Raw genomic sequence first — 25,517 nt, 5'->3', positions numbered from 1 at the left:
TTTTGAACTGTCTGACATTTTTTCATAGGCCATCTTCTTCCTACAAAATGGTTGTATTTATGTTCATGCTTCATTTCAAAAGCTTAATCTTAATTTAATGTTTCTCCTTTTCCCTGTAAGTTGTCCAGCTCATATTTTCTGTCTTTTGAGATGTATCCCTAGAAATTCCTCAACTTTGAACAAGCCATTGTTGATGTAAAACCAAGGACGAAATGTTGACTTTGTATGGCAAGGATGGTAGACGATGTTAACTTAACCGTTTAAGTGTTATTGTATCGCCGTTTTAGCGTGCGTCAAGATATGGTTATGGACAGTCGCTCTTTGAACGAATCCACAGGGCATTAATTGAACACTCAGGTTAGTGTGCTATTTAACATGTATTGTGATCATACAAACTCGCACACTGAAGTTAAGAAATATCAAAGATAGTTTATTGGGGTAAAGATAAACCTAAGACATGCTGACAACTTATTCAATCATACTTTTTTATCTACATTGGCATGAATTTGGATTTGACATCCTGCTTATTAAAGTTTTGATCAATATAAATGTCGTGATCAGTTTGTTGAGATGTCCAAAACGACCCAATGTATCTAAGAAAAACATTTCAATGGCTAGACCGGGAAGAAACATTTTGTTTATTTTCATCCCTTTGTTTGCAAGAAACCTTTGTAGCTATTTTTCTGAAATTGAAGCAACTCTTCTGGAAGTATAAAAAATCTCTAAGTTTTTCCGTTTTTCTCTTTGATATTATTTTTCCCGAAATCTATTATGATTGATATTATTTTCCTCGAAATCTATTATGATTGTGGGTAAGTAAACGAAATGCTAAGATCTTGGATGCTGGAAAACTGCTTTTAATTTGCATCAAGGTCTGAAGGATTCACTGTTCGGAGTTGAGAAATTATACAAAAAGATTTACTAGAACATTTATGACCAATGTAAAAGCCGTTTCCAATTAAGCCTGTAGTACAAGATAAAAAGACTTTGTATTTTCATAATTCACGTGATTATTGTCACATTTTGATGCCTTTTACAGTGTTGCAAAGTTGTTTCATTTCATGCCTCATTTGTTTATTTTCTTAAAAACAATCTTAGTATTTATCTGTGATTTATCTTCTTCTAGAATCCCCCGTCCTTTCATTGCAAGAGCAGTATCGCATGCACCCTGCCATTTGTGCATTTCCTTCCAAGAAATTTTACCAAGGCAATCTTATCACTGCAAGGTAAAGGCCGATAACTTCTGATCTGTGTGTTCTGTTTTTAAAAGAAGTGGCTGTGTACTAACGACCAGGCTGAGAAGAAACTTCTTGCTGTAAGATATAAAGATATATTGCAACTGAAGTTCATTTTAGAGCTTTGTATACGCTATACGTAAACAATTCAAAGGAATTCGGTAATGAGAAGATCCAGGCTCTAATTTATCTTTAGAGTTGAACTATTCGAGATAAATAGAAAGTGCAGATGTAAATATCTTTGCTTTGATACTGTGTGAATATTTTTATATTTAGCAATCTTACGGTTAGCAATCTTTTCCAAAGACCCGAAATGTCTTTTTTGATGAGAAATTTTTCATTCCTATATCTTGATTTTCAGCTCAAGCCTTATTTGAATCCTTTAATTTTCCCCTGTCCACAGTATTGAGTACATGATATAATTCTAGGGAAGTGGTTCAGAGAAGAATACTTCCGGGCATAAAGTCTTTTATTGTCTTGAACATCAGTGACAGTGAGGAGACTAGAGAAGCCGAAGGGTATGTTGCTAAATATTTATGCAGTAAATTATCACTTTCTTTAAACTGGTATTTCGTTAGTTTGGATTTGTAATCACAGATGACGTCAGAATAACCTAGCGATGTATTTACCGAAGAAGTTCGACGGATGGTTTTTTAAGCTAGGATTGACGATGGACTTTGTCAACAGCTTTAGTTGATCCTACAAGTTGAGCTCCAGCAGGCTGGCCTGTATGAGCTATAGGTTTCGACCACAATAAATAAATATTTATGAGCATGCATCTTTTTTAGCATGCCCAACCAAGTGTTCCGGCATTCCCAGAAATAAGTTAAATCAAATAGACTGAAGATGCAGAAAAATGTCTTTGACCATTAAAGCGTCATTTTTAAGCTGTTTTGTAATTCAAAGTGGTTTATTCGCTAAACTTCCTTGACACTTATAATAGGGCATTTCTCTTATTAAACTTCCTCGTCATGAGTCATCCATCTTTTCTACTTTCTGTTTTTGCAGTGCCATCCACAATCCAGAAGAGAGAAAATACGTCACGTACATATCCAAAGAGATTATCAAGAAAGGCATTGTCTTGCCAGAGAAAGTCGGAGTGATAACCCCATACAGAAAGCAATTACAGAAATTGCAATCAGAAATGAGCATCGGGTAAGAATTTCAGGCTGCACTCTTGCAATTTTAATACAGAGCTTAACTGCCAAGGGTATGAAGTGCCAGTTTCATTTCATTCGTTTTAAATTCTGCAAATACAAGATTAAATTTTATTTTATATTTAGGTAACTCGGTACATTTATAAACCATAATTAAAAACACACACACGATCAAAAATTTTTCTTAGAATTTTCGCTGCCCTTCGGCAGCCTCCTCAGTAAGAATTCATTGAACACACGGGTTCTCTAAAAATCCTTGGCCCAAAAAGCCAGTGACCGAAAACACAAATTTTATTTTATTTTGTTTTACTTCTAGCCAAGAGTCAAAGATTGAAATCAATACAATTGATGGCTTCCAGGTGAGCTTAGATGCCATTTATAGACTTTATTATCAAGTATTATCGAGTATTAATAGCACGTATTGTCACGCTGATCATGATTTGTTCCCTCATCAAACGGTGTTTGCATTTATCATTCATTTTTTCACTTTAATTGTCACTTCTTTTGCAGTCATTGTATCCTTTTTATTTTTCAGGGAAGAGAAAAAGACATCATAATTTTATCTTGCGTCCGAGCTCAAAAAGTGAGAACCGGAGTCGGGTAAGAAAAGCATTTTAAAAGCTAGATTTTGATCACACTTCATTGTTCTCTGACTTTATTTGACTTGAATGTTTTCTTGACTATTGGTAACCAGCCTTATCTTATGATTTTACACTTTGAACAAAACCAGTTTAGAAATGCGGCCTTTGCTGTTAAGAAAGCATTGCTCAATTTTGCATTTACCAAAGTTAACAACTTTACGTTCAGGATTTTAAAGTAAAGTTCTGTTTTTGTTCAATTCTATGAGAACAAATTTTGTTTCTGCATTAGAATTGCCATAGCTGATACACCGCAGGCAATATGACATTTTCAGTTGCAAATGTATTTTCCTCCAGGTTTCTTCAAGACCCACAAAGAATGAATGTCGCCTTGACGAGAGCAAAGCATTCGTTGATCGTCTTGATTCACTCAGATTCTTTGCAGGTATAGCTATAGAATTCGTCTTAATCATGTGCCTTTAATTTTCAAACTCTAGCTAGGTATAACATCAGTAGGACAAATAATCAGAATTACAGAGCTGTTTTTATTTGCATATGCTGTTCAGTGTCATCATCTTCGAAGATTTTGATTTCCAAGATTTTGATTACCAAGATATTTTATGAAAATAGGCTGCAAGTAGGCGTGTCCTAAGCCCGAGTATCTTTCCGGACTTTACCATTATGAACTAAAATTTTTAGACATTTAATGGTTCAGAAAAATTACATAGACTTCATATCTTTGATATTTGGGGTGCTCCAAAAAACAATAGAAAGGAACAAGCATGCAGACTGCGACTTAGAATTTTTGCATGTCACAATTCTATTACATTTATATAGTTCCTTTACCCCTCTTTGGTCTCCTGCTTCTCTACTGCAGACCTACTTTTATTGCCCCCCCTCCCCCCCTCTGAGGATAAATTTGCATTCATTGATAGAAATTATTTTCAAAACTTTAGTACAGTGCTAAAACTGCAATGGCTGACTGATGTTCTTTTGCTTAGAGCTAAATAGTGTTGTCGTTTTGTAGATGATTCCCTTACTTGATTCCCATATAAAATCATCTTAATTGATCTTTTAAATTTTAGGTTGACGAAGATTGGAAAGACATGATTGACTTTGCACGTTCAAGAGGCCTCTTCTTCAATATAAGTTCTTTTGATCAAATCGAGACTGCTGTTTTTTCGAGTGTGACAGCAAATGAACGTCTTGAAGGTTCCAATAAATCAAAAACTCCTGGCAACCTTGAAGAAAACCGATTGGAATTTGATGCTGCGTCAACTCCATTGCAGTATGAGGACCTCAGTGATGAAGACGTATCTGATAAACTACCTCATAATGACGAGCCGAATCGCGAGGTCACAAAAGTTGCTGATCCACGAATAAGGACAAAAACAGATGCCCCACACCGAGGACATAGCCCTGGGGCTAGTAATGACAGCCGACCAAGGTTAATGTCGCAGACCTCTAGGGATCCTGATAGTGACAGCCTCGGGAAACGAAGTCATATTCGACATGAGGTAAGACTTCCACATCGCCATAGTGACGGCACTGATTGCAAAGATAAGTGTCTCAAAGGGGTTTCATCGCCTAAAGACGGTGAAATGTCAGGTACTCAAGCTGAGCAAGCCCGGAAGAACAGATGTAGCAAGTTTCCTCACAAACACAGTGATGGCACAGAATGCGTTGACAAATGCATGAAGATGGCAGGAGGAACAAGTGCCAAGGTATCTGTATCCCCAGGTATTTCCCCTAACGCTTATGCAAGTCAAATTGCCAGATACAAAAAACTTCCACATACGCATAGCGATGGTACGGAGTGTATTAAGAAATGTTCAAAACTAAGAACAAAGCCGTCGTCTTCATACTTTAAGCTGCCTCATTGCCACGGGGATGGAACGAAATGTGAAACCAGTTGCAAGCGCTTAGAGGAGAGGGAGAAACTTAGAGTTGCTAAGGAGGGTCCAGCGCAGGTAGGGCCAGTTGATGAAGAGGGTGCTCAAACGAGCATCCAAACGGGCAATTTAAAAAGTTGCAACCAAGGAAAGCAAGAAGCAGAATCGAGCACAAGTGAAGTAAAAATGGACGTTGTGTCTTCAACTGCAAGCGACAGTGTACCTACGACTGTGTTGCAACAAGTTAGTACTGCAAATATGACCAAAAGCATTGCTAAGTCTGCCTTATCCAAGCAAGAAGATCATAACCGCGAAACAGAAACAGAAAAAGTTCAAGAGCTCTGTTTATCCCCAGAGGATTTTTCAGCAGATTCTAATCAGCCGGCCTTAGCATCTCAGAATAACCGGAATGGCGATACAAATGAAAAGGCTCCATCTTCTAAAACTGAGAAGAAAGGCGAAGCAGACAGTGAGAGTTTGGAAAACGAAGTAACCACAGGAAAACCAGCTCCTACAGAGACATCTGCTGATGTTAATGCACCTCCTCCTTTACCCCCAACTAAGCAGCCCGCCAAAGAGAATCTGCCACCATTACCCCCAACTCAGCAGCCCGCCAAAGAGAATCTGCCACCATTGCCTCCAAGTGATGACGGCAGCAATGACCAAGAAACACCGATGGAAATTTGTTTGGGCGACTCGAAGGACGGTATTAATTTCATAGATGAGTCCAACAATGCTCAGAATGAGTTGCGGTTGCGGGCTGCCTTATACGCAAAGCGCAATAATTGCATTGAGGCACAAAACCAAGTCTCACAAGGCTATGCGGGCTACAATTCATATGTTCAATGGTCTGCCAATAACCAGACTGGCACAGTGCATGATAATGGGTATTATACACAAAATATGCAAGGAGTGCAAGGCAACCAATATGCGATACAGAATGTACAGCAAGTTACCTATTTGCAAAATCAATTTCAACAGCAAGGGGGTCCCAAAACCGGGAATTCATTTGCACCCCTCTCTAATACGTATACACAGGCATACAGCGATGGAGGTGAACCAAATCCAAACACGAGTTATGATGCAGCATCTTTAGATGTCCCCATTGTGTTTACAAATGGGGAAGATGTAAAAAAAGGACAGAGTACGACAATTTGGAATACACATAATAAAGGGTCAGTTGTTCAACGAAATGGCGAGAAAGGGTTTCATGCAGACCACGGACAAAGCATGTATGGTAGTGAGGTTCCTCAACACGTTATTGATCAGAGTCACGGTCGTGCTGATGGATTTGCGAAGCGAAGAACCATGCAAAATATTGATGATGAAATTCACAGAATAAGAGTGTCAACAGACGGCGTGCGCAAGCAAACGTTTGATGCGGATTTTGTTGTTGTTGCGGAGAAGAGGAAAAATATGGAGAAAGCCAAGAGAGATCAAAATGAAGAAAGTTTGTTTGTGCAAGGGTCTAACAGTCGGCAACCTGGCGGAAAGACAATACCCGAAGGGTTTTTCGGTAGTGCAATGACCAAGAAACCAAATCGACAACCCTTTTTGGGTGCTGATAGTAAACTTCAAAACTCGGCTGACGATTTGAATAATTTTTCTCAGAATTTTTCTAGAAAGCGCGAAGCTTCTCAATTTCAAAATAATAATGCTTTTTCTGGGGTAGGCCCAAATGCAAAGAAACAAAGGAAGATGCCTGTTAACAAGTTTTATCGACACGTTCAAATAGCGGAAAAGAACCATGCAAATGGAGTAAATCGTGACCAAGGGATGGTGAATACAAACTCTCCACTATTTAATGAACGGAAAAATTGGAAAACTGGTCTAGAAAACCTTGAAGATATGAATGAGCAAAATGGGAGAAGTACAATCCAACAAAAGGATGGGAGTTTGGATGCTAAAGATGCAGGTGTGACTACTTTCAGTAAGTTTAAACTGCGAGACTTTCGTATTTCACTAGAGCGAACCGACAGTTTTGAGCATTTGCAATCGAGAAACGTAACAGAAATATCGCCAGACCCAGCGAAACGAATCGTGAGAACTTTAGGAAACAATGACCGTGAACATCAGCCGAATTTGACAAAAGTTGAAGAGATAACGAAAAGAATCAAGGAACGAAATGCTTCGCGTCATCGGACAACACAGCTAGTTGAAAGGCAGGATAGACAAAATATGATGCAAGGAAGAACTTATTTTCATAGAAACAAATTTAAACGTAGAAATAACATGATCTAGAGTAGCTCAAATATTTGTTGGGTTGGGTTCCAATAAGGTGTTTACCATCTAGATAGATAAAACAGAGGTCAAATTCCTGACGAGACCATATTTGCTTAACCTTTCATATTGCGTGCCACTTTAATAGACAGAGCACTTTCTGAATTGGGAAGGAAGATGTTATTTTACAGGCTGATTAGGGCTTAGAAAAAACAATCACTAATATTGTTTTCTTGCTAAGACCATTCATTTTAGGCTTTAGCTCCATCTTAGGCTAGTGCACTTGAGCAGAATTTTTTTTATCACAAATAACTGTGGAAACCCCCTGAGGTTTTGTGCTGTGGCAGTATATAAGATTGTTTTGGGGGGGGGGGGTTGCAAGAATTTTCCCATCAGGTAAATTGACATACCTGCTATAAAAAGCTTACTGTTCCATAGTTTATTTTATTTGTTTTGGGTTTTCACCATCCAAAAATATTTCTCTGGTTGAGTTACGCTACGCTGCTTTATTGCTGTGGTTCTATTGAGTTACATTATCACTGGAACAGTTCACTTGCCAAGGCTGGAACCATGCAAGTCATGAAAATAATAGAAAATAGAGGGAAATATATAATTCAGCCAGCTTAAGGGAGGTTTTCTGCCAGTGATAACAAGGATGTTTCTTTTGGTGTTTGTTAAAGGTTTGTCATTTTCAATTTTGTTAAAATTTGTTTGCTAATGGCTTGTAAATAATCCAGAAAAACTTTGTATAAGATTCTTTAACTGTTTTGGGCTTTAAAAATAGCATGTTCTGTTGGAAAGACTTATATGCAATGAGAAACACACTTTTAATGTTGGTTGACTGTATTGTTGGTACATAACTGCTCTAGAGTTTACTTCTGAAATATTCAGGGCATATACACCAATTTGACTTACGGTCTCATTTTGAAAAATTCTTCAAATTCTTTTGTACAAAATTTTTGACCTCAGATTCAGATTGAGAGCAATGATTTTAGTATACTTGGAAGTTTTCATTATGGTCTTGCCCACGATGTTGATTTAATGACAACATAAAGATAGAAATTTTATAAGGGATTTGACCGTGATTGGCGACTAGGGGGGTAAATTTTCACCCGTAATGATTTTTGCAGTCAATCCCTTACAGGTTTTCAAACTTCGTTCTCTGTAAAACCTAAAGTACAAGCAGAAACAATATTAAATACGGCCTAAAATTATGGTGATAAAACCAAATCTGAGCTTTAAAAAGTTGTATAATCAAGTTTGGAGAAATTTCCAAAACCAGCCCGTAAGTTGAATTGTTGTATTACGGAAGGAGAAACTGCTAATTAGATGGAATTGAGGCAAAACTATTTGGGAGACCAGGGCCAATCTTAAATCAAGTGGAAATGCTGCATAAACTTTGAAGTTACTAACAAATCAACCTAACAAAGCAACAACTCATTGTTTCATACAAAACCAGCACATAAAGTTAAATCATTCCTTCACAGATGAACCAGCATTATTAAATGATCACTTTAGCTGGTCTTAACATCATCACACTGTTTAAAGATTTGGTTGCAGACAGTTTAGGGTTTATGGTTCAGCACAAATTAACAGTCAATTCATATAAATAATCTATTTTGGGATACAGTATGGATACAAGCTGTCAGTTGATTATATATACAAAAGATCTAAGAAGCACACACCTTACCAACTCCAAACAGATATCTAACATAACTGGCAAAGCAACATTTTAAACTTAAATCTAACTGTAAACATATAAAAACAGAAGCCATAATTTAGTTTTTGTCATTTGGAACTTATAAATGTCTAAAAGCGTTAAATTTGTACAATTCTAATTTGAATATAAACAGAGGTAAAAGCTTTACATAGATTTACAATTGTTTGGCGTAAACTTGCGAACTTTGACAGTTTTCTTATTGGATTTTGAATGTGTTGTGTTATTGCTTGGCTCATGGATGATGACTGACTCACCATTCTCTCCTGAAAAGGAAGACAAATAAACTTGCAAAATTTTTAAATGGGGAAAGCCAATTTTTGGGTTGTGTTTTGTCTGCTCACAAATATGGAAGTCTCGGTCCAGGTATAACAAAATCTGCTGGCATGCTGGTAATCTCATTTCTTGCAAAGTTTATGGTGCTGTATGATCCATTAAATTTAGACCTTACAGTTTTAACAAGGACCTGTTACCCATTTGAATATAATAAATACTCTTGTGAATGTGCTTCAGGAGGTTGTACTACTTTTTGAAAAAGCATATGTAAATTTTTTGAACTAAAGAATTTTTGGTTTATTAAAATGATATACAAACCTTGATGCAAAACATCATCTGAAGAAACCGTTTCATCATCTGTCTCTTCCAATAAGATTTCTAAATAAGGTACAACTGTTGTATTTCGGTTTGGGTCTTCTTCATATCCAGCTAACGGTGGAAAAGGTACTTTATCTTTGGTCCGAGTGGGCTTCTTACGAAACCATCTAAAATTGTTTAAAAAATATGTTGTATGATACGCTGTAAACTAATGATCCATTATAACAAATTCATTGTATATACAAATTATAAACTAATATTTATTTTATTGATAAAATTTAAAACCTTTTGAAGGTTAAAATTTTTTGGTTCTTAGGGTGGTATGTCTTATCATAAACTATCATTCAGAATATTATGATCTAATAAATATTAAAGGCAGTACCTTATTAAATGCAGTTTCATAATGGTAAATGCTAAACTTGAATTTCTAGAAGCAAACTTCAGTTTCAGTAGAGTTTCTTGTGGGCTGTATATTTGAGAGTTTAAAGCTGTGTGTTAGGTAATGCCCCCAGTCCAGCAGTAATTGATTCAAATACACATATATTAAACAAGACAAAATATTAACTTACAAATGACGTCTTATGTCTAACTAGAAGCCCCTAGTCCAGCAGTAATTGATTCAAATACACATAAATAAAACAAGACAAAATCTCCACTTACAAATGACGTCTGATGTCTTGAATATTAAAGCGAGTTTCATAATCTTTGTCCAACATTCCTAAGGAGAAATTCAGAATAAAGTTCCAAGGCAAGGAATAAAATTTAGATGAAATAAAGTTGATATACAGTTCAATTCAAATTTATATAACAATTCAATTTAGAGCATTAAATTGAAAGAGAATCCATGGGTATATATATATCCTGCTATTCTTGGAACAGCCTCACATGCAGGTCACATGCTTGGTATGCAGGTCTGTCGCGCTGTTAATACTGTTTCTCATGTATCATTAAACATACCACAAAAAGGAAGAACATTTAAGAAAAAGTTACAGACAAATGTTGATATTAAAATGATAATGTTATTCATTTTATAGTTGTACAATGCCTAGCTAAAAAAAACTAAAAGTTGGATGTTCTCCATCAAAATAATGGTCCAACATTATTTCTTGTTTATTGACATTATTCATCTTAATATCATTTTCTGCAAACTTTTACACATCTAGAATTTCACATTTATAAATTTTCACACATTTTTTGCAAATATTTCACATTTCCTGATGTCACATACTTCAATATCAGGAAATTGTGATAAGACACATTTCTAATATCTCATTGGGGCTCTTTACACCTGTCTTTAAGAAATAATGTCAGACAGACAATTTATCAACAGACAATTTGCTAGCCTTATTGTATATTTTTGTATATAGAAGTATTTTACTTTGATAGCTTTATTAAACAGAATAACACACAAACATAATTACATTATACCTTTTAGAAGACCACCTAGTGTTTCATCCACTTCACTTGGTATAACCAGCTCGCCTTTACCAATATTTTCAAAAAGCCTATAAATGTTTTCTCCTTCAAAAGGATACTTGCCAGTTATAATGTTGAACCTAGAATTATAAAAATTATTTTTGTGTAAATTATCCATGCATACCCAAATGAGGCTTGGTTTATAGGTCACATTTTAGTTGCATTGAATTAAAATGAATTGAATGCAACTCCACACCTATTCAAATGAGACCTCACTGCCACTTTGCTATATAAGTCAAATTGCTATCAAATTTAATTCTCATTGCACCTCTGTGTTTCCTTTCAAAACATGGTCGATGAAAATATACACAAATGCCATATAGGGAAAACATACTGATTTTAGTTATGTCATAGCTCCATTCTTTCCTATAGGCTGAATCCTGTTTTATCTAAGCTTGATTCTTTTCAAGTTACTTTTAATATGTCATGATTCTTTTCAAGTCACTGTGCTTGAAACATCATGTTTTTGACAGTCTTTTTTATTTAGATACTTAATTTTTTACTCATTATATTGTCACTATTTGCATGAAGTTCATGCACCTGACATTTTTTATTGGATTTTGTTTTAATAGAGTTCATGAGCTTAATGACATTTCTAGCGATATACAAATATTTGTTTTGAATATTGAGAACAGGTTGCCAAACTTACAAAGTAACACCAGATGCCCAAATGTCTATTTTAAAACCAGAAAACTTATCAGCACCATTTGCAATCTCTGGAGGTTGAAATGCTGGGGATCCTTGGCTTGTATGACATGTATCATCAGCAGCAAAAACATCAAGTTGCTAGAAACAAATTCAGCTTCAGGAGTGCAAATCAAGTGAAATTTGATAGGGTGACATACAAAATAGAATTATTACTAAGCAAGAGAAGTAAAGTCTGGTTTATCAAATGGATGTATGAAAATCTGTGAACTAAAATGATGAAAATTCTTAAACACTATTTTTTTCATCTGGAAATTTCATCTGCAAACTCACTCAATTTAGAGGAATGTGCAGCAGTTTATTCTTATTTGAGAAACAAGTTGAATGGATAAGGTAAGAAAATCTCAGTTTCTGGAACAAACCTCAGCAACTCCAAAATCTGATATTTTCAAAACATCATCAGTAGCTATAAGTAAATTTGAAGGTTTGATGTCTTTATGCACAACGCCTTTGCTGTGTAGATATTCCAAGCCATCAATTAATTGCCCGAAGTACCTTGAAAACGAAGGAAATGTAAAATTTTCCGGCTTATTTATATCCATAAGAATGAAAATTACTGTTTACTTGTCTGTCATAAAATGTTTGATGCCGTATAGGCAGAGTTTTACATGCTTTTGGTGTATAGAGCAGGATTATTCCAAGGCAACTTATTGCTGGATAAAGTGACAAAAAAATTAGACCATAATAAGTAAATCTGTTGAAGACCTGTTTCCAGTTACACACTGCTTATAATCACTGTCTTTCAAGCAATATTGGTAATGGCTATATAGAGTCTAATGATACTGGAACTTTATACACAGTATGTCTTACCCATGTGCTTGCCACTCTGGGAATTTGCTCTCTTTGAGTCGTTCTAGCATCTCAAACATACCACAAACACAGTACTCCATTACCATATACGTAATTAAGAGTTAAGAAAAAGTACCTTCTCAACATCATGGATGTGACACAAATATTAAACTTAAATAAAGAATTTTCATTTTAAAAAGATAACCCATCAAATTAAGCTACAAGATGTTTAATTGGTCAATCAAATAAAATTGATGTAAATTGATATCAGAATCTCAGTTTGTTTTGACAGCATGCTTCTTCAACTGTTTTTCTCTGAAATTCAAAGAATGTTGATAATCATATTATAGTCAATTCATATTATTTTTAATGTTTGTTAATTACAGTGAATTCTTTTACATTTCTGATATCTGATTCACATGCACAAAAAAGTGAATATATGTTGTTTTTCAAAACAATATAAAAGGATATATTTTTTCTTTTGGCTCACTGTAAAGGACATCAACCAGGTTTATTACATTTTTGTGTTTTAATCTTTTTAGCAGCTGGATTTCCCTACAAGATAAAGAAGAATTAGTTGAGGCTTACCCTAATCAACATATCACAAGACTGTCAGAAACAAGTTGATATATTGCAAGGGGGTGTGGCTCATGATCTCATAAAATATTTTCATTGATTTTGAAACCTAAAATGGATGCTTACAGTCAATTATAGCTATGCATTCATAATACTGAATATCTTAATTATAGAAAGGTAACAAACTCCCAGCTCACAAGCTACTTTTACAAACATTTACTAATGGCATATATTCAGAGGAGCATTTTTTGAAGCCAGAGGAACATTAAGTTTAAAATACTCTCCATACCAACAACAAAAAAGACCAGATTGCCGTAAACAGGGTAACAATGTATTGATTTGCTGTTGTTTGATTGTCAAGTAAAAAGAACACTATGAAAAGAAAATATTTACTTCAGGAGAAGGATAGGGTTCTCTTTAAGGTCTTGCATATTCAAAGGCAAACAATAGTCTTGGAATCGCACCATAGTTTATAGCAAAAAAAATCCACAAACATTCATAAACAGACCTTCTGACGTTATCCTCTCCTCGTGGAATTTTTCTCAGCTTTTTCTTCTTCATTATTTTTACAGCTCTTCGGCACAGATTCTCTGTATCCAAGGCTTCTTTTACCTTTCCGTAAGACCCTTCACCCAGTTCGTCACCCATCAAATATTTTCCAACCATCTTTGCCTTCTTTCTTTGCCTTTCGTAAACTATTTGATCGGATGGAACACGGTGGATTGCAAAACTGAAGTCATCGTCAAGCTCGGACCAATAATCGCCGCCATCATCCGAGCCCATGAGAAACTTCGCCTGTTCTGGAAATGCAATGCTGTCCATCATCGTTACGAGTGTTTTGTTGCGCGAATAGATTTATTTCCATTATCATTAAAACTGATAATCACAGGCAGCCATTTTGCTGCTTTCTACAGAGTAAAACGGAGCAACACGATAACTACATTCATGCAGCCATTTCCCTTCGTTTGCATTGCAATAATAGTATTGTGTCCTTCCGTGGCAATGGAGTCCCCGTATCCGTACTCCTGTATAATACCGCGGTTACACGCGGGCAAGAATCTCAAACCAATATGACGCAACAAAATACCTTGGTTGTGCGTAAATCACAATCCGGTACCGCAAAATGAATGAAATTCTTGTTAACATTTAATCACTTTTGTAAAGATGAATTTGAGAGAACAAGACAAAGGTGTAGAACTGTATCTGTTAATTTTTCTTGCAATAGACTGTACCGAAATTTTCAACCGGAGATGAGTTATTTTCCAATGCCAAAAACAACTGTATTTTATACTAAATAACCATCGAAACTGGTAAAATTGTGTTTGAAATATGTTTACTGTTTCACTGTAAGATGCTTGTGGCTAACGCGGTTATAACGCAGATGCACAGGAGCTCTCTATTGTTGTGGATGTTGTTTTTCATAACACAGCCAAGATGGCGCCGTCGCCAGTTGTTGCCGAAATGGAATTCGATTTGACGGACGAGCACATGAAAGGAGCGTTTAGAACTATGAATAATCTTCGAAAAGACAAGATGATGTGTGATATAGTGCTTTCCGTTGATGACCGTGAGATTTTCGCTCACAAACTAGTTCTTGTATCCAGTATTCCGTATTTTTATGCAATGTTCACCAGTGACCTGGTTGAGAGCAAGCAGACCAAAATAACTTTGAAAGGAATGGATGCGACTGCAGTCGAAACATTGATTGACTTTGCGTATACTGCTAATTTAAACGTATCATCTCATAATGTCCAAACTTTGCTTCCAGTGGCAACAATTTTACAAATGACCAGAGTCCAAAAAGCATGTTGCGAGTTTTTGAAGGCACAACTGGATGCCACCAACTGTCTAGGGATTTACGCTTTTGCCGAACTACATGGCTGTCTTGACCTAAAAGCAAATGCGAGAAATTACTGCGATAATTATTTTGCGAAAGTTATTAAGCATGAGGAGTTTTTATCCTTGCCTCTCGAGAGAGTTTGCTGGTATTTGTCACATAGTGAACTTTGTGTCCGTTCAGAAAATGAGGTAAATATGGTGTTCATCATTTTAGAGATTATTTTTTTTTTAATAGGAATTCTTAGTTTGTAATTAGGTTTTTAATATTATGGTTTGATTAAAGTTTAATGTTATTGTAATAAGTTTATTTCATTTATATAGTGAAGGCCCCTCTAGGCCTATATACTGTAATGAAAGTTTTTAATAGTTGGCTCCTTCAAAAATCACCACTGCTGAAGGGCTACCGATTAAATGACATGAAATCAAAATTAGAAATGTGGCATACACTGTTGCACAGCCGAAAAAAGAGCATGGATTGGATGTGGCTTAAGTTTACAGGTTTCTTTAAGTTTGCATAATGCTTTCTAAATTTTTTGTAAAAGAGATGGAAAAAAGTGTCATCCTAAATTGAGTGACCCTCAAGAGAGTGGTCTAGTGAGAGACTGCCAAGGTAAAACTGAAAGATGTGCTTAAATAAATTTTAAAATAATTCTTGCAGTCATTTTCTTGTAATTCTTTAAGATGATTTACCATTTTAGGCCATTTTTAGGTCACCTAGAGCTCAAGGTTCTTAAGCAATGTGCTTGAAGTCATCAATTAGGATTATCAATTAGGCTTTTTATAAAAAACAAAAAAAAATTATTCCTTCTCTTGCTAAACCTTTAAAGATTTTAATAACAGCCCCTAATGTGGTTGTAGGTAAGCTAAGTTTCAACTTTCAATCATTGAATTTTCTTATGAGGGGAAAAGTTGATATAGGGTGGTTGAATGCCAAAAGAAAGACATACACAAGCTCAAGAATCATTGGGAAATTTGTGCATACTCAAATGTGCATACTTATCACGAGTCCACTTTTGCACTCCTGGGTAATAGCTTTCGCACTCCAGAGATCTTGTTGAAAACTGCCATGAAATCTAGACCAGAGGCTGAGGGTGCATCTTAAAACTAGATCTACTAAATTTATACTGGGAGGGTTGATAGTGATGGCACATCTGGTATTTCAGGGTGTAAATTAAGTGCAGGCTGTTTGAATGCCCAAAATTTTGTCATAATTGGCCATGCTCCTTAAACAAGGACAAAATGAAACAAGCAAACAAAAATTCTGACTTGCCAAGTGCCAAGTTATGGCCTGCCCTCAACAAGGTATTCAATCTGAATTAATAGGGTACTTGCATGCCTGAGATTTTTATGAAAAAAATAATTATAGCATCTAAAACAATAGATCTTCTTTTTACATGCTGCAGATCCTGGGAGAAATGGATGTATTTTGCAGAATCTGAAATTGCAATGCATACCAAACTAGCAGCTGTCAGGTAGTTTTAATGCCAGACTGGAGAGTTTGGCACTTTTTCCTAAGATCTCTAATATAGCAAGACCATTTTATACCAAGTTCAAGTAACCAAAAAAACTTCAGTTTCTCCTAGGTGATTTCTAGATGTAAAAAAGTTGTCTTATCTTTACCCAGTCCATGTGTGTTAGAAACAAGAAGGCTGTAAGATCTTAGATGCACCAATATAATTTCTTACATACAAGGTATCACGGGAAGTAACTCTATTTGCAAGCCATTTGATTGGTAGAAGAAGCTTTTTTAGTATATATAGCTCAGGAGACTGTGCAGATGCAAGCTCATCATCAGTCATCAATTTTAGAAAACCTGAGTTAGACATTTTTGAGTTAAAAGGGAGAGAGTATGGTAAAAACATGCAGGAGACAAGTTTAGCAAGCATGCAAACTTGAAAGTTGCAACTCACAGCCATACGGTTTAGCAATGATTTTCATTTTGATTAAGCTGCCTGATATCATGTAGCAAGTTTAATTTTTACAGGTTTTCTTGGCTGGTATGGAGTGGATCCAGCAAAGCCCAATTCAGAGGGGAAAATTTTTGAACAGAATTTTAGAAGTTATTAGATTATACTTACTACCAAAGTCATTCTTACAATGTCAGTTGGACAGCAATCCTTTTATAACATTTGAAAATGGCTGTAGAACTGCAGTTGAAGATGTTCTCAAGGTATTGGAAATAGTATTTTATTATCTTTCATGCTATTTTCTATGCTAACAACTGTTTTCTAGTGACTTAATTTGTAAAGCATGGTAAATATTTATTTTGCTTCCACAAATGAACTACATACAAATAATTTTAAGGCCATGGTAGCAAAACTGCTCAACAGACTTTAAAAACTGCTCACAGCAATGTAGAAAAATAAAGAAAACAAGGAACACCTGAGCAAGCCAAAAAAAGTTTAATTATATTGTTGATACTTGATGTTTTGCCCAAGTTCCCAATGGCTTCCTAAGAGTTGCTAAACTAGAAAGTCAATTATTTAAAACTGTTGTCTTAATTGTCATTTCTTAAGTTAAAGAAAATTAATGTTTGTAAATGACACTGTATTTCAAGTTCCTCCAAATAGGTCAGCATGACATTAGACCGTTTTTGGGTAACATTTCTCACCTATATCTTGTCTTTAGGACCTAACCAGCAAGGTTGAAATAACACAAAAAAGGCGAGTGCCACTGGGAGCAACTGTTATTTACTCAGCTGGAGGCTACCTGAAGCATTCTTTAAGTGCATTAGACAGTTTCAATCCAGAGACTGGTGAATGGCACACACTGAAGGAGCTTCCGAACCCAAAAAGTGGAGCTGGTGCTGCTTTTGTGGGTGAGTAATGGCAATCTGGATTTCAATCCATAGATGCACATTAGGTTATTAGATTAAACTTCACTAGAGCTAGAATATGGAGTCTGTGAACAAGGAGAGTCTGCACTCTAGAAGGGCAAGGGGCAAAAATGCCAACACCTCAGATGTCCCCTTGTAGCAGGCATCATTGCTGAGAATTGTTGTGACTGTTTATTGCATCCTTAGCATGGTTGCATGTGTAATTTCAGGCATAAGTTGGTTTCAACGTGAGAAAAATTTACCATTATATTTTCACTGTCTTATGACATATCAAATATGTAAACATCCAACAAATAGGGGCATTTTAAGACTAGTTTTCTCTTAGATATCTTTCTTGCTTCCAACCCCAAATTGCAAGATATTTAATGTGTTTTCCTGTTGTCTGGCAATAAAGGTTTTTAGTTACAACAATATTGTAATCAATGTTATATTCAAGCCAAATACCTTGATATAATCTAGGATAGTCGCTAGGAATTTCATCTAAATTTCTTAGCTGATCCCTCAAAGTGAATTGAAGACAAAAATTAACTTAGCCTGTCACTGTCAGTTACCTTGGTAACACTTCCCTCTTTACAAGGTGGCCAGTTGTATTTGGTTGGAGGACGCAATAACTCTTCAAATGGCAACATGGATTCGGATTCAGTGGAGAGATACGACCCGTTTTACGACGAATGGTTGCAGGTCGCATCCTTAACTGTTCCTCGAAACAGGCTAGGAGTTGGTGTTGTGGATGGCGTTGTGTATGCTGTTGGAGGCAGTGATGGGATGATGCATTTGAACTCAGCAGAAACTTATGACGTTGAAGAAGACCGATGGACTCAAGTTGCACCCATGACTACGAAACGAATAGGTGAAACTTTCATCGCCAATAATTCCTGATGAAACCCTATGTACCCAAGTCCCTTCCTCCAGCCTTAATTCATATGTTGGTACCCTGGAATTGGCTTTTCTCTGAAAAGCAAATCTCTAAATAGTATCCTTTGCTAGTTACTTTGTGAAATTTGCGTATTATCGTGCTTAGATCGTTTGTATTTATTTGCTTACGCATTTCAAGGAATAAAACATCAGAAACGTCTTCCATAGTATTTATCTACCATTTTTTACATAAACTGTCCACGCAAACACGCCTTCCTTGGTCTCCTCAAAGATCTAACGGTATTCGAAGACCTTAACAATAATGCATTGAATCAGGCTCCGACAGCATCATCTTGCAAGTAGCTATTTACATTTAAGTGGATGTGTCACTGTTGCAGGTAGGTGTGTCTCAATTAGTACAGTATCAACTAAAACTTTAACACACCGGCTTGACTCGATTGATGTGTTTCCCATGATAGAAACATGTTAATCATCTATTAATTTCAAGCCTCATGAGGATTCTAACCTCCCTTTATCTTATTCAATCGATAGGTGTTGCGGTTGCGGTGTTAAATCGTCTTTTGTACGCCATTGGTGGATTTGATGGCGAAAACCGCCTTCGCAGCACTGAGTGTTATTGTCCTGATACAAACAAGTGGTTCCTAGTTGCTTCCATGAATACACCTAGAAGTGGAGCCGCGGCTGCAGCATTCCATGGGTATGGTCGTAACAACTTGCTTTGCTTGAACCTACCATGCTAATTCCCTCTCTTACGATCGAAATGATTGTTGTGGACATCTCAGTTTATATTCAGCTTTTCTCAAAGTCAGATATTTAAACTTTCTTTCATGGCTTTGTAAACCTTATTTCTTCAAAGAGAACTTTTGTTTCGTGAGCCAATTTTGTGTATCCTTAAGTGTGTAAAAAGTGCAATTTTAAAACGTATATCCAAAAATCATGTTTATCAATTGCCCATTTCCATATTCCTAGAAATCAAGGGAATCTTAACATGTATTCTAACACAAAACCAAACTTCAGGACAGAAATTAAAAATGGAGATATTTTGTCTCCGTTTTTCCAGCCATTTTTGTATGAATGTAAACCTTGTCCCTTTCTCATTATCACCAAACGCTTCATACTGTGATGAAAGTTGGAGAAAAAAAAGCTTTTAAAGATGCAACCAAGATGCTCTGCCACTTCTATGCCATAGTTGTACTTTTGACATCAAAGTTATTTCGCCACAACGAAGGCTGTTTCTGGCGACTTCTTCGCTAAGCGCTACAGCTCATCATTTACCCATTCCTCCCTGCAGGAAACTTTATGCTGTTGGTGGATATAACGGGATAACTCAACTTAACAGCGCAGAATGCTACGACCCAGAGGAAGACAAATGGACAATTATTTCTCCTATGAATTGTCACCGTAGCGCATTGAGCGTGGCGCTGATCGACAATCAGCTTTACGCACTTGGCGGCTATGACGGTGAACATTTTCTGCCGAGTATCGAAATATACAATCAAAAAAGAGATTCCTGGGAAGTGATCGAATCGAAGATGCCGGTTGGTAAGAGTGGGGCGGGTGTCGCTGTGGGTATTAAACCACCGATCTAAGCAATCTGTACAATCATTCTAATCACTGTCACCATTCACCATTGTTGATTACTCAATCAACAATCAATACAGCAGTCCATGTATAACCATACTAGCTAATTATGTTAGTAGTTGAAATACGTCTGTGAGCACCGAAACACATCGACTATTTACCGTGATTATCACCATAATTTTCTTCGGTTCATACCTAACCGGCCAAGACCTAATCCAGCAGATAAGTTTTTTAATTTTCACAACTTTTGAAACCTAATAGTCAAACAAATTGCGTTTTTGTATTTACATATTTGAATTATTTATAAACATTAATGTTTTGAGCCCTAAGATGTACAAAACAATGAAAAAGATAATATTTTTAACCGTTTAACATTCATGTGCTTGGAAGTTTTTACTAAGGGGAAGACTCTAGACCCTTAATGGTTCTGTTGAGATTTGTTTTGCATTTTCAATTTGATACTGTGCTACCGTCCTTTGGCAGCTTTTGTTATGAAATTGGTTACAATGTACCTTGACATATTTGAATGAGAATAATTTTGCCGCATTACCTTGAGTTGTTTATAAAATTAGTATTAATTAGGTTGTCTTTTCAAATATTCAATAAAACTTATTGGACAAGCGTTTATATCCATTGGTTGGGTATAGAAAGTAAACTCTAGAATACGTTAAATCTAGAAAACCTTGAATTTAGAGTAAAATATTTCATTTTCTACCACTTTCTGTGTAAATATAAATTGTGTATTGCATGTTATTTAAGCACAAATATCCTGTAAATAGATTTTGATATGAATCAGAACAATATGACAAACTAAGCCAGATGGATTGCATTTTTGACGTGAGCCTAGCAATCAATGTAAGAGCGTCCTGTCTGCTCATCATCAGCATCATAATAATTTTCATCGCGATGGTGATAATTTATTCATATACAGTAGACTAGAAAAGCAACTACAGAAGTTATTTACAGCTGGCCTACTATTTACACTTTATTTAAAATACAATCTAATTAAAGTTATAATGTTAATTTGAAATTGTCACATATACAAGATAATTACAAGTTAAGGCCTCTCCTGTCAGATACACAATTTTAAAATGTATATTTTGCAGAGCCTACATTTGCCATTTTTTCTGTTCTAGCATTTAATCAGTTTTTGAAAATAGGAAGGATAATGATTGATCTGTTTCTCGCAGTAAAATCTGCCTCAATATTTTTCAAGGTGATATTATGAGTACTGTTGTTTTCTAACATGCGGAGAGATATCCATGTTCTTAATCGTCTTGTCATTTAGAGATCACTAAAGAATTGATATTATTAGTTCTAGTTTATATTAGTCTATCGTTTTACATAAGCCTATTATGTTGACTGTCTTTGTACAAAGATCGTTTGCAGCTTTCCAGAAGACGTTCAACGCTCAACACATTTAGCTGATCCAGATACACTGCAAAACATTTTGATCTTCCACTAAAAGTTTTACTTAGAGGAAATGAATTTAACGTAAACATGTTCTGGAAAATTTTACACTTTCATCATGCCGTACCAGATCACAATGAGTGTGACTGTATCTACATTGTGCAGGATGATGGTCTTGTAAGGGTACAAGACCATCTTGAAGAAATTGAATTGCACTTCATTTTGACTGCTGTTCCTAGTATCCTGTTCGATGTTCAGTGACTTTCACCATAATAAAATAGTCTGTGTCAATAGAATAATATTGTTGCATATAGACAGGGGAAATATATTGTTGCAAGGCTTTCTGCGTCTAATGTTGCCGCAGAGCTAAATGAAAGTTCTTGTAATATACCACAATACCACAACAACAATCTTCTAACTTCAAGCTCCAGACATTTTTTCGAATCCTTTATTCTAAAAACAAGATATTCGAATACCTCATTCGTAATCTTTTTTATGCTATTTTGTCTGATGAACCTAGACTTAAGATGCCGCCACCTAAAGCAAAATCACGTTCAAAAGCCGCTACCAGTGGAAACGGAGGCAAGATTTGTTCCTCAAAGCCAAAAAGAAAGGAGCCAGATAGTGATGAAAAAGCACCCAAATTGAAAACCACAAATACATCGACCTTGAAAATCTTACTTGATCTGAATAACGACCAAAAAGATCTAGCAGAGGAGACCAACAAGGTGCAGAAAGAGCACAAGGAGCTGCTTCTACGTAAAGATTCTGAGGCAACAGCTTTAGATCAGGAGCTTGTAGAAAAGGAGGCTCTTTTAAAAGAGTGCCTCAGCCTCCAACTGGAGGACGCGGAACAAATTGATTTCGCGGTAGATGAAGTTGGTGGAATTTTACAGGACCATGATGAAAAGACAGATGTAAAAAAGCTTGCGAAGCTTTCTGATGAACTTATAAAGGATCTTGTTAACCTAGAGAAACGTAAATGGGAGATTGGTGAATATGTTATCAATGAAATTAATAGACATAATGTATATAAAGAATTACGAAGAATTCTAAACAGAGAGCATCATGGGACGAAAATATCATTTGGAAGAGTTTTCTTAAAAGCAAAAATAAAGGAGTTTGAGCGTTTGATCGAAGAGAAAAACAAAGAGGTTGATCAATTGAAGGATGCTAGAAATGTCAGTACTGGGGATTGCTGGGAGCGGGCTGCGGAGAAATATGGCGCAGAAATGAAGGAATGGATGGAGGAGAAAGGCCGGCTGGAAAACGAGTTTCTTGATAAAGAAGAGAGATTGAAAAACATCAAGGAGTGTGAGACATTTGTTGAAAATGATATTGTCAACAAGAAAGCGAAAATCGAACGGCAGTCAGAAGTAAACAGGTAATGGTTCATTTGTAGACCTCAGTTGGAGCCTTCATTTAATAATAATCGCTCTTTGCATTTTATTTGAGATACAAATCATATTTTTTCATTACTTTCCTTTTTTTAGAATTAATAATTTCAATGGCAACATTTACAATAAAAACATTTTGTTATGTAGCCCTACCTTTAACACCCACCGACGGTTCCCGATTGTCTGTCCAATTAAGTTGATATAAGTATACAAACTTTTTCAACAAATTTTTGTTGAACGACTTTGCTTGGAAGTCGATTCCTGTTGGAAAAAACAATATGGAGCCTTTAGCCACTCCCATCCAAGTAAACCTGGTAGTTAGGTTTCAAAATATGTAGTTAAAATGCAATGCGCCTCTTTTATATTAAGCTATCTTGGTACTACACAGAGCCTGTTCTTTATTTCCCTTCTCAGAGGTCCTTGTATTATTGTACCTGTTAAAATGCCTTAGAGACATTGATCAACTAGCTTTGTGCATGCACCGTGTTTCACGATTCAATTAGCTAAACTGATATCAAAATTAATTTACAGAAAACAGATATTCAATTCAGTAGAGTTTAAAGAGTTGATGGAACACAGAGATGGGCTGATCGTTCGCATTGAAAAATCTTTGAGTATTATAGAGGACACAAAAGAGGCTTGTCGTAACGCAGTTTTGAAGTCAAATGAATTGCATCTGAATTTGCTCAAAACTCAAAAGAGAGTGCAGGAACTGACTTCAAAAGCCTTTGAGCTATCAAAAGAAAACGAACAAGAACGAATGCGAATGATGGAAGCAAGTGCCAAGATGGATTACGTCAGCCATGAGCTGAATGGGAAGAACGGTGTTTTGTTGAGACTTGAAGTGGATATTGAGGAACTGGAAAGCAATAAAGAAATGTTAGAAGAAAACCTAAACCACTGCTTATTGCAGATTGAAAAGTATGAGGAAAAGAATGATGCAATGGAGAGAAGAATTAGCCAGCTGAATGATCAATATTTCTTGGATACACATTCAAAAAGTCCCTAGTTGTCTTCAATAGACTGAATTGTTAAGGACTGAATTGCATAGAGGCAACAGAAGAAGTAGAAAGATAGCTAGTAAAAGAGAGCTTTAAAGTAAAAGTAGATAATTATATATATAAATATTTGTAAATCAATCTTTGTTGCTTCATACCTTAAACATCCATACACAGACTGAATGCTGATCAACGCTTAATACTTTCTCTTCGATCTTACATGTTAGCTAACAATATATACACAAATAAACATGTACATATATACAAAACTATCTGATTAAAATCGGATCTGCCTAAACAAAGTAAATGAACTTTTGCAAGAATAACTACACTGATAGAAACTAAATCAGAACGTTAAGTTACACTGAAAGGCATACATTTGCAATTTAACTCTCTGCCTTGTCCCATTTTTGTTTGATTCTTAAAGATTCTGAAAATTCTGCTTATTTCTGCTCGTTTGGTAGGCTCTTCCAAATCTTTCTGTTTGGATTTGATTATTTTTCCATTAATGTCTATCTTTTCTCCACTAATATTTTTCTGAGCTATAAAGCATGGAATTTTTCGAGCTTGCAATCATTCCATTGTCTTCTAACCGTGATAACGCAACTCCGGTTTCTTTGCCAAAAAAATCACCTGGCCGGGGATACTTTTGGACAATAAGCTAGTATATTGTCATCAGCCCAGATATAAAATATTGCTGGCTTTAAGAAATAAATCATTTATGTTGCTTTCTCAAAGGTGTTTCTGTATCCTTTTTCTGTAAGAATTTCACTAGCAGCAACAAAATATTAAAATTTAGCAACTTGGTTAGAGGAAAAGTAACTCAATAATGTTTAACACAAAATCCTTAGAAAGCAGAAGATTTTTGTTTTTTTTTTGTAATAATCACCTAGCCTATACTGCTACTCTGAATCGTCGACAATGCAGAATGCAAGGCTAGTGGTTCTATAATACACTTCCAGAGCTTCGTCGTGACAAAACTGCACTTTTAAATTTGAGGCTGACCATTCTTACTTGAAGCCTTTATAAGTGCGTCCTGAAGCCTCGAAGTTTCTTGCGCTCTTTTTCATCACACACAATGAAGAATTCCGTTTTTGTTTGGTACGACGACTAGGATTTGCCTCGACGATCATATGAAAAAGATTGAGAAATGTTCTGCAGCGGTCTTGCGAATCTACAAGCGTCGAAACTACAAACTACAAATTCTCCGAATAACTCCTTTGCAAATCTTAATCCAACAAAGAAATGCATGTTTCACTTCTTGTGTTTTCTAACCACAAGTCAAATTAATAAGTCAAATCTGCCATCACCTTGAACTTGTCTTTCCTTCTTAGAAATAAAGCCATTTTTTCCGCACCCAGCCTTGATGATTCAACTTCTAAATATTATCTTGTCTGTCACCCAATACCTATCTTTCTTACAGGAGGAAACAACGCAGGGAAGGGGCAATACAGGGAGGAAAAACTGGGGTGAGCATGTGTGAGGTAATGTGGCTTCTCTTTTGCCCTCTAGGGTACGAAAATTGTAAATTTGGAAAAATCGTCCTTGTGCCCTCTAGGGTAGAAAAATCGTCCTGTCCACTTCATATTCTCTCCCTATGATAATCATAAAAGTCTGGAGAAGCTTCTGAATAATTTTATG

General features: G+C 35.9%; 4 protein-coding genes across 5 annotated transcripts in view; 3 read left to right on the top strand and 1 right to left on the bottom strand.

Moving 5' to 3' along the window:
• Nucleotides 1–7,103, top strand: part of LOC148957430 (uncharacterized) — a 36,119-nt gene extending 29,016 nt beyond the window's left edge. For both annotated transcript variants that reach the window (XM_089115330.1, XM_089115331.1), the window contains exons 17-24: nucleotides 288–357; nucleotides 1,127–1,226; nucleotides 1,664–1,753; nucleotides 2,244–2,390; nucleotides 2,709–2,751; nucleotides 2,928–2,992; nucleotides 3,328–3,415; nucleotides 4,056–7,103. In XM_089115330.1, coding sequence (XP_088971456.1) covers nucleotides 288–357; nucleotides 1,127–1,226; nucleotides 1,664–1,753; nucleotides 2,244–2,390; nucleotides 2,709–2,751; nucleotides 2,928–2,992; nucleotides 3,328–3,415; nucleotides 4,056–7,103 — 3,651 coding nt within the window. The remainder of the gene's footprint in view (nucleotides 1–287; nucleotides 358–1,126; nucleotides 1,227–1,663; nucleotides 1,754–2,243; nucleotides 2,391–2,708; nucleotides 2,752–2,927; nucleotides 2,993–3,327; nucleotides 3,416–4,055) is intronic.
• Nucleotides 7,045–13,963, bottom strand: LOC148957429 (serine/threonine-protein kinase STK11-like). Its single transcript, XM_089115335.1, has 9 exons — nucleotides 13,448–13,963; nucleotides 12,835–12,918; nucleotides 12,385–12,474; nucleotides 11,937–12,069; nucleotides 11,519–11,655; nucleotides 10,822–10,949; nucleotides 10,054–10,111; nucleotides 9,394–9,560; nucleotides 7,045–9,065 (listed from the first exon to the last, which is right to left on the bottom strand). Exons 1-9 carry the CDS (start codon nucleotides 13,762–13,764, stop codon nucleotides 8,947–8,949), a joined length of 1,233 nt encoding a protein of 410 aa, XP_088971461.1. The 5' UTR covers nucleotides 13,765–13,963; the 3' UTR covers nucleotides 7,045–8,946.
• A 108-nt stretch (nucleotides 13,964–14,071) lies between these two features.
• LOC135694557 (kelch-like ECH-associated protein 1) lies at nucleotides 14,072–20,909 on the top strand. Its single transcript, XM_065213355.2, has 6 exons — nucleotides 14,072–14,967; nucleotides 16,763–16,948; nucleotides 17,407–17,596; nucleotides 18,192–18,464; nucleotides 19,022–19,187; nucleotides 19,782–20,909. Exons 1-6 carry the CDS (start codon nucleotides 14,374–14,376, stop codon nucleotides 20,077–20,079), a joined length of 1,707 nt encoding a protein of 568 aa, XP_065069427.2. The 5' UTR covers nucleotides 14,072–14,373; the 3' UTR covers nucleotides 20,080–20,909.
• Nucleotides 20,910–21,240: 331 nt separating this feature from the next.
• Nucleotides 21,241–25,353, top strand: LOC148957428 (uncharacterized). The gene is made up of 2 exons (XM_089115334.1): nucleotides 21,241–22,865; nucleotides 23,410–25,353. Exons 1-2 carry the CDS (start codon nucleotides 22,009–22,011, stop codon nucleotides 23,885–23,887), a joined length of 1,335 nt encoding a protein of 444 aa, XP_088971460.1. The 5' UTR covers nucleotides 21,241–22,008; the 3' UTR covers nucleotides 23,888–25,353.
• The last annotated feature ends 164 nt before the right edge of the window (nucleotides 25,354–25,517 follow it).

This window comes from Rhopilema esculentum, unplaced genomic scaffold (genome assembly GCF_057945365.1).
Source record: "Rhopilema esculentum isolate cy_ngs unplaced genomic scaffold, ASM5794536v1 HiC_scaffold_27, whole genome shotgun sequence".
Lineage (NCBI taxonomy): Eukaryota > Metazoa > Cnidaria > Scyphozoa > Rhizostomeae > Rhizostomatidae > Rhopilema > Rhopilema esculentum.
The sequence above is the reverse complement of the archived record's forward strand: the minus strand, read 5'-3'. Positions and strand labels throughout refer to the sequence as shown.